Source organism: Empidonax traillii, unplaced genomic scaffold (genome assembly GCF_003031625.1).
Source record: "Empidonax traillii isolate 1590-97213 ecotype Southwest subspecies unplaced genomic scaffold, ASM303162v1 scaffold3048:size16022, whole genome shotgun sequence".
Classification (NCBI taxonomy): domain Eukaryota; kingdom Metazoa; phylum Chordata; class Aves; order Passeriformes; family Tyrannidae; genus Empidonax; species Empidonax traillii.
In genome coordinates, this window is record NW_020958241.1 from 7,160 (window position 1) to 16,022 (window position 8,863).

The 8,863-nt window shown below is 37.9% G+C and overlaps 2 protein-coding genes across 2 annotated transcripts in view; both read right to left on the minus strand.

The window, feature by feature from the left end:
- Window positions 1–4,925, minus strand: part of LOC114072350 (serine/threonine-protein kinase Nek3-like) — a 10,060-nt gene extending 5,135 nt beyond the window's left edge. Inside the window, 5 exon segments of the mRNA XM_027910256.1 lie at window positions 540–627; window positions 1,663–1,756; window positions 1,987–2,080; window positions 2,910–3,054; window positions 4,313–4,925. Coding sequence (XP_027766057.1) covers window positions 540–627; window positions 1,663–1,756; window positions 1,987–2,080; window positions 2,910–3,026 — 393 coding nt within the window. The 5' untranslated portion in view covers window positions 3,027–3,054; window positions 4,313–4,925.
- Window positions 4,926–5,061: 136 nt separating this feature from the next.
- LOC114072351 (cytoskeleton-associated protein 2-like) lies at window positions 5,062–8,857 on the minus strand. The gene is made up of 5 exons (XM_027910257.1): window positions 8,775–8,857; window positions 8,080–8,247; window positions 7,452–7,524; window positions 6,347–6,737; window positions 5,062–5,479 (listed from the first exon to the last, which is right to left on the minus strand). The coding sequence occupies exons 2-5, from the start codon at window positions 8,218–8,220 to the stop codon at window positions 5,242–5,244; spliced, it is 843 nt and encodes a 280-aa protein (XP_027766058.1). The 5' UTR covers window positions 8,221–8,247; window positions 8,775–8,857; the 3' UTR covers window positions 5,062–5,241.
- Between the last annotated feature and the right edge of the window lie 6 nt (window positions 8,858–8,863).

Sequence of the window (8,863 nt, forward strand, 5' to 3'; positions counted from 1 at the left end):
AAAAAAAAGGCCTAAGAACTGTGTCATGTCCTTTGGTTCCATGACACAGAACTATATCCAGGGAAATGGAAAGGTTATATGGGCCTGAAGCCCCAGCATCATTAGCAGAGGAAGAATCAGAGATAAGAATTGCCTTAATCTCTGTGCTGTACTCAAACCAATAAGGTCACACTTCCTTGTGAATTTCTCTCTTTCTGATAGGAAAGAGTAACAAAGAAAAGAATGTGAGGCAAGACATTTAAAAACTGCATAATCCATACACTTTATTTATACCTCTGTTATTGTTTTAAATTATATGCAGTCTGTCACAAGCAATTAGTGCTATCAGCAGTTTGGATATGAAGGATGTATCTATACTTAGACGATGGTTACACCCGCAATATTACATCATCCCATGCACTCAACACTTTGATCTACATGATATTCTTAGGCCTAAATAAAAAACAAAGAACTTAGCTGTCACAGGTAATTATGAAAGAGGGAGTTAACTTTTACATGCAGAAGAGGCCTTTAATGGCAACAAAACTTGCTCTGTTCACCTTGGATTTTATATCCCTGTGCAGCACACGTTTATCATGAATGTGCTTCACAGCCAGGCACATCAGCACAAACCACTGAAGGATCTGAAAAAAGTTATAACAGCTCAATCCTGTATGTAATGAATACTAATAGATAAAAAAATTAGGAAAAGAAAACCATGTTCCAAATATTTGGAAGTTAAAAGTAACTCTAACATAATAGCCTCCCATCAGCATGAAAGACTGAGTTCAGGAAAAATTATGTTTAATATGACAGAGGGAACGTTTATTACCTGTGTCTAGAAAGCTGTAATAATACATAACAATGATGAATGAAGGTAGGGAGTTGCTACAAGGCATTTTATCTCATGGTCATTTTATAAGCAGGTTAATTACAGTTTCATAGTAAATTAGCAAATAAAAAACCCCACCCACCAAACAAAAACAACAAAAAAAACCCCCATGTGGATTTAACACATAGTTCCTAAAACAAAATGTGCTCCTTTTAAAGTATAAAAGAAAACTCCTAAAGATACAAAGATGCACAGAAAATCTGAATATTCGGTTAGTTGAGACTTCTGGTCCTTTCATTTTAACCCACATGATGCTTCTAACTGTGGCAGGAAGTAGCTTTCATTCACTAAAATGTCCCTTTGAATCTTCTAAGTAATTTTATAGCCACTCTGATAAAAGGAGTTAATGCCTGCTGAATACTTTAAACATTTAATTGCTACATAAAATGCAAGCATTAAGCCTCTTGGCTAGCTTAATTTATCTTGCCAGAGTGCTTTGTTTACTTTTCATTTGCAGTACATCTTACTGTGCTTTAAATTCTGTCTCAAGTTTCTGTAAAATTCTTATTTAATTGCATACAAACTCGACTGTTTTTCCCTGCTATCTGCACAATTCGCAGATACAGGCAGCAATTACTTTTTTAATCCTTTCAGTTCAATTCTTGCCTTGTTCTGCTGGAAATTATAAAAGAAATAACTTTCCTATTCTATCTGTAATTGCCTTTGTTTTATTTAAGGTACCTCACGGTGTTAGTGTATCTGTAATTTGGTTCATGCAGCATGCTTCAGTTTACGTGAAAAAGGATTCCTGGCCCTCTGGTTCAAAACAACGTCTTTTCTTACCGTATGTATCTTCGTGGAACAAATTTCCTCTTTGGTGTTTAATCTTTTGCATTAGACCTCCATCGTCACAATATTCCATCACTATATACAGATGTCCATCAGCTAAATTTTAGGTAACTTGAGAACAGTTAGTATTTTCATTAGCAGAATAAGTACTGGTTTTTACTGTAATACTTTTTACTATAAAGCTCCAACTACATGCCATGTATTATACATTACAATAAACATGTATTTTGTTTATAACGTATTGTAAACAAAAAAAGAAAGTAATCTTGATCCCTGAGGAGTATGCAACTTGAAACAAATGAAGGAATTTAAATTTTTGTATTTACCTTCAAACGATTCTTTATAGGCAACGATATTTGGATGTTTCATTTTAGCCAAAAGAACTGCTTCCTTCCTAGAGTTCTATACATCAGATGAAGACTGAAAATATAAGTACACTTATATAAATGTCACATTTACAGATTTTCACATAGACATACAATGCACTTCACTTTCCAAAAGGAAAATATTTTTAAGAATTATTTTTCAATTATTTTTAAAAGTCGTTTAGAAACCCAAAAGCCCCATCTTTTTAATCTATGGTTTATTCCTAGCTGAAGACTTCTTTGAGCTTTTTAGATGTTTGGATTTTAATATTTCTTTTCTTTTTTTTTTTTTTTTCATTTTAGAGGATATTTTCCTACTTCAATTAATGACTTTTTCGACTTTAAAAGTGGAGAACTACGTAACAAAGCAGCACACACTGACTTTGGAACAGCTGACAGTCTTCATGAACTCAATATTAAGTCAAGTGCCCAAATCTTAACAGAGCCTCAGGCTCCAGAAAGCTGGTGTCTCCCATTTAGTGATTTTTTTTGCTTACCTAGATGCAGAGAGGATAACCCAAAAAAGTGATTCCCAGCAATAATAATAATAATTTCCTCATTAGGCATTGCATATGAATCTGCATTCCAGCGAAATCAAGGGCATCGGGGATCAGGGATTTCATTCTAAGTGTCTTCCTATGCGCTGCACTTCCCAAAATGTAACCATGCACTTTCTGAATTGGATCAGATTTTCCTACTTTACTTAGTACCAACAACATCAGGTCAGACATAGTTATACAGTTACCATACCATGCAACTGTCTAATACACAAAATTTGCAGCAAAAGTGTTCGGCGTTTCGAAAACACGTGCACAATTATGATTTTTTTTAAATTTTGCGCTTTTTTTAAGCAGTGGGTGAGGTGGTGTATGTGTCACACTTACCATGGGAAGTCTTATTTCCTTCATCGCATACTTCTGGTCACTGATTCTATGATGAACTAGGAGAACTCTGCCAAAGGATCCCTCTCCTAGTGCTTTCAACACTTTGTATTCTTCCATTCTTTACAGGCCCAGGTCCAACACTTCTCTTCAAAAAAACCCTCAAAATAATGAGAATGAGTGATAAATATGGGTACCTACAACCATCCAGCATTACTGTAACACTTCTGTGCACTGCTACCAGGATTTTACTGAAAATGAGGCCTCCAGAAAGTACAACTCAAAGCGTCATACAGCATTATCAATGCATTTTTTCATTTCACATGCTAAAGTTCTTTGAAAATGTAAATTATAAACCTACAACTTTTCATCTTCCTTTTGTTACCTGCACTCCTGCAGGTGGTTACATAACACTAAAGAAAACTCACAGGCACAATAACATAAGCCTCAAGCTTCCAGTGACCATTCTCACCTAAAACACCATAAGCAGGATCAAACTTGTAAAAGTTACTGCCCAACAACTTCAACAACTGAAGATATGGAGTATTTCAGTTGGAAGGGACCTGCAACGGTCACCTAGTCCAACTACCTGACCATTTCAGGGGTGACCAAAAGTTAAATCATATTAGTAAGTGGATAGTGCAAATGCCTCTTAATCACTGACAGGCTTGGGGCTCTGACCACCTCTCTAAGAAGTCTCTTCCAGTGTTTGGCCACCCTCTCAGCAAAGAAATGTTTCCTAACATCCAGTGTAAAACTCCCCTGGTTCAGCTCTGAACTGTTCCCACTTGTCCTATCACTGCATGTAAGCTGTATCACAGAATCGCTGAGGTTGGAAAAGACCTCTGAGATCACCAAGTCCAACTTCAAGACTGCCGACCACCTTGTCAACCAGACCACGGCACTAAGTGCCACATGTAGTCATTTCTCGAACACCTCCAGGAATGGTGACTCCACTACCTCCCTGGGCAACTTGTTCCAACGTTTAACATCCTCTTCCTTCCATGAAGAAATTCCTCTTGCTGTCCAACCCAAACCTCCCCTGACACAGTTTGGGACCACGTCCTCTCTCTCTGGAGAGGACATTGCTATGGAGCCTAATCCCACAACACCAGAGAGCTCCCACGACTGCTGAAACTCGCACATTTCCCTTCTCTGCTAAAAATGCTTCTCCTCAAGCATTTCACCCACAGCAGCGACCTATTCTCCCTTTTTTCCCCAAACGCTGGTGTTTCTAAGTTGGTTATCCACGTTCCAAACATCCCTTTATGTATACACTGTATACACACACGGTGTTTTAACCTGCTGAGTTGTTTCTGAAAAGCACCGGGGGGCTTTGTTTCTACAGCTCCCGTAGCCCGAGGGGGGGCAGCCCCAGCCTGCCCCCAGCCCCTCAGAGTACTCACCTCGGCGGGCCACAATCCCGCCGGGCAGAGGCCCGAGCAAAGCCCCTGGCACAAGCCCAGCGCCGGCTCCAAGGCCACCACGGACCGAGCTGGGGGCAGAGGATGGGGAGGAGAATGGGGCTGCCTGGGACGGAACGCCCAGCCCCCGCCCCTGAGGCGGTGCCACTGGCAGAGAGGGCTGTCCCTCAGGCTGAAATAGGGAAACACCGAGTGTGCCGAGCGTGGGAAATCTCAGTGTTCCGCTTTGACAGTTCACTTTCAAGAACAGACTACATAGTTTACAGCGTAAAGCCCATAAATAAAAGAACAAACGCAACTCAGTTGATGAGTTTAATGTCTGCTGTATTAGAGACTACTGCAAACCAACATTAAAACAGTCACATAGTAAGTAGTGTATCAGACCTTACCTAAGATTACTTGGTAATGAACAATGTCAGTAACTAAAGAGATTAAAATGTTTTTTGTTGAAACACCTCTAAAACTAAATAAAAGTTTAAATTTAGCCTACACCTTACAAGCTGGCTTCAGTTTTCAAAACTAGATGTTGTAGTAGATAGGGACTTGTTAGAACATCTACATTTCTTTTTATTTTGTTAAACCGAAAGGTTCCTAGAGTTCTGCAATTGCAACAGGAAAACAGTAGATATTAGCAATATACTACAACATGAAGCTTTACACCTAACCCTAATTTCATATTTAATGAAACATAGTTAAACACAGACATCGATCTAGTACTAAACCAGAGCAGATTTATTACAATTTTGAAATGGCAGAAACTTTAAGAGTTTATTTAGTGACTCAGGCAGTCAAATTTCACCTTAAGCCATCCAGTCGTAAATAGCTCCTTTCTCAAAGCTGCTAAAACCAAGTCCCACTCAACTCTCCTTAAAATCAAATCTTTGACCCCTGAATAGCAGTAACACTACTTTTTACTCTTCTATTTCAGCATTTGTTTCTTGGAAGGCATTGCTCTCTTTGTGGATAAATACAGTGGCTTCAGATTCCAATTCTCCCAGCTGTTCAAGTGAAGAGACACATGGATCTTGATCTTTGCCAGTATCAGACAGCTTGCACATTTTCTCCCGAATGCGTTGAGAATATCGCAAGGGGGTTACAATTTTCAGATCTTTAGCACTGCAGTAATTTGCCTCATGAGACATCTTCACGCTTTGAGAAAGAAAAAAAAATCACAAATCATTAAATATAGGCACACCATCATACAAGTTACCTTTGTAGCATCCAGCAGAAACAGCAAGTTGTGATTCATGTTCAACTCTTTCCCATTTCCCACAACCAAAGGAAACAGGCCCTTTCCCAGTCATACAGTTAGAATTAGATATACAACTTTTCTTGGGCAAAATATTTTAACCCAGAGAATCTCCTGAAAACAGTTCCTAAAGGAAGATCCCTCCCTATTCCATCAAGGGCAAATTGCGATTCCTTCTGTGAGGGATAGCAGACAGCTCCCAGCTCTCCAGCTTCATCAGATGCCAAAGCTGAGCACAACTTTCCTAAGGCTGCTATCTTAGAAGAAACCTTGTGGTAAAAAAAATAATGTCAATATTATCTGCTTTGTACGAAGGTTACTACCCAGACTTTTGCCTCAAGATAACCACTACGGGACACTTACATCTTGTTCAGTATTTCTGTGTTGCATGACATACAATCACATCTGCATTTGAAAAGGAGAGGACTGGAGACAACTGCTTTCTCTTTACCTAGCTCAGTGTAGAACTGCTACGGTGATGTGGAACTGTGGGAGGGCATCCCAAACATGGAATTTATGTCTCTGCCACAAAAGTCTAGTTACTCTGTAGTGAGGCATTCACAAAGCAAAACAGTTTGAGTAAATAGAGAAATTCATTTAAAAATACTTCCTTCTGAGGGAAGAGGAAGCAATCCTAAAAATAAAAGTTCTTGAGAGCTTTTAAGCAGGTGTTCAGAAATGCAATGCCTCCCTGTTTCAACAGGACACAAATATTATTTTTTCTCCAGACACTGCAGACTTTCCATAGTTATCTGAAGTAATCTTACCTTTCCAAGTATGGAGTGGTAGGAGGATCGTTTTTCATTGAACAAGATGTGTCATTCCCCTTCTCAGGAGAATTAACTGCTTGGGCCTTATCTTTTATCCCATCCTCACGCTGTTCTGTTTCGCATTTTGCTTTCTTTTTTGAACGTTCTTTACCCTTGTGCTTTTTATTCTTTTTTGGCAAGATCTGTTCCCTTGGTTTTAAATCTAAATCAGTTTCTTCTTTCTGGACAGCTTCACTGCTTGCCTCTGCCTTCTTGTTATCACTCTCTGCTTTTTGGACATCATCAGAGCAGAAATCCTTGAAGGTTTCCTGAACTGGCTCTACAGATGAATTTGGTTCCTTGCTGACTTCCACTAACTCACTTAAATGAGCTTCTATCATAGTTCTCCCTAAAAATAAAATACAGAAAAAGGTACAGCTGTGATTAGTTACAACTAAAGAGAATGTTTTAGAGAGATCCTGACATTTTAGAGCTTTACATGAGAATGAAAGTTAAGTAAGCATTAAGACTAAGCCACAGCAATTTAAATTACTAATAATTTTAGTCACCTTTGAGAACCTGCAACCTCAAAACTCAAACTAAGTACACATACTGAGAAGTCATTCTCTTACTTTCCAAGTGCAGCAGCTCTGAACAAATATTTCAGTTTCTGGGTTCAAATATTTGTCAGGTTATGTTATACTGAATGGGAATATTTATGGCTACTTTACTTCAAAAACTAGAATATTTAGAACCTTTAACTGACATGATGCCAAAACACAACCTTGCTTCTGGTAGTGAAGGAGTTTGTGTCAAAGAGGCATTGATTTCTAGCTCACAAGAGTGTTTTTATTTACTCTTTGATTATCAGGCTGAAATAGCTTTGATAAAGTTTAAGTAGAAAGTTTGAATACAAAAGCATCTCCAATCATTTTAACATGCCCACTATTGAAAAGTATTTGGTTAGTCAAGATTGTTTTCAAAGACAATTAAGTACAAAATTATCACAGAAAATTTTCTATGAAATAAAATTTAATATCAACACAAATAGTTTGTGTTCTGTACACAGCTTGTGTTGCCTGTTAAGTCCCACATTTAATTAAAATAGAGTACTCAAACTTACCATTCTCAGACTTAAAAAGGCTTTCATTATTTTTCATAGTATCTATTAGTGTGTGTCGTAGTTCCTCTTTAGGCTGAAAAAAAGTTGTACTGTTTTAGAAAAACAATTACAAAAATAATCATTATCTCAGCTTATTTATTTCATATAACTGTTACAGGGAAAGTGGTACAGATCACATGAGGTTCACCTTAGAAACCCTTTATTTAGTGCTGTTCAGACACAAGTAAGAAAAAAAGTGAATCCTGTATTTTCTGCATTTGGTGCTCTAAAGCTGTTATTTGATGTCCTGAAATCTTGCTATTAGTAAAGCACAGAAGTGAAGTCCATCAATAAGTGTAAAACTAAGTTATGTTTTGGGTTTCTAGTGATACTAGAAGTCTCAATCCTTAATGCCTTCTAAGTGGAACATCATACGGCAATTCAATGATCCTAAAACCCTTCTTCTTCAAAGTAGTGCCTACAGTGGTTAGAGAGCAAACTAAATCCATTATTTTTATGTTTAAGTAAGTCACATGGCTCTCCTTCAACCATAAAAGAATTTAATAAAATCAGAAGCAGTTGTATTTTACATACCATACTTCCATGCCTCACTAATTGTTAATCTCAAACTTCAAGAAAAGCTGCTTACCATTGCTCCTGCCAAAATGGCCTCCTCATAGACAGCAATAAGCTTTTCAAGAGAGCCCCTCTGTTCAAGATGCATACAGCAGATCCAATATTTTGCAAGCTTTTTAACCCCAGGAATGCTCAGTGCGAGATCTTCCAACATGGCACGTACTTCATCACCTTGACATCCCTAAAGTCAACACAAAAGCAGAAATTTAAATGCAGTTAACACATTGAGGTGCCGTAGTTTAGCTGGTTTTGAACTAGAAAGCAAGTATTTTTTTCTTTCTCTGGCAGAAGAATTGCTATGCATCTGTTCTTCCAAATGAGAATTATTTATACAGTATTGTGAGTAGAAGGGATAGTAGAATGTATAGACATCTTCAGAACTACCTGAAACAGACTTATTCAGAAGTACAGACAAGTTTCTGCAAATGCAAACTTGTTTTAGATTAATTCCTTCTAGCTATTTACTATGTTGTAACTCTTCTACTATTATAGCTGTACTATTATTACCATTATTGCCTATTCTTATTCGGTAATTCAGTAAATCGGTAAAGCTTTATTTCTTCAGGTGTTGGCAAAAGCTATGACATTGCTTAACTTGGGGAACAATTATTCCCCTGTACCAGATTCACATGGGTCTAGCACACCTGTAGGACTTGTATGTTGTGGGGAACTGTATGATCAGAACTCAGTAGGCAAGGGTCCAAATACCTGTGCTGTTAACTGCAGGCATTCACTGAGAGTCTTGTTGACCTTTTCACTATGTAATATGTGCTTTAAAGCATCAGAAGAGTATTCTT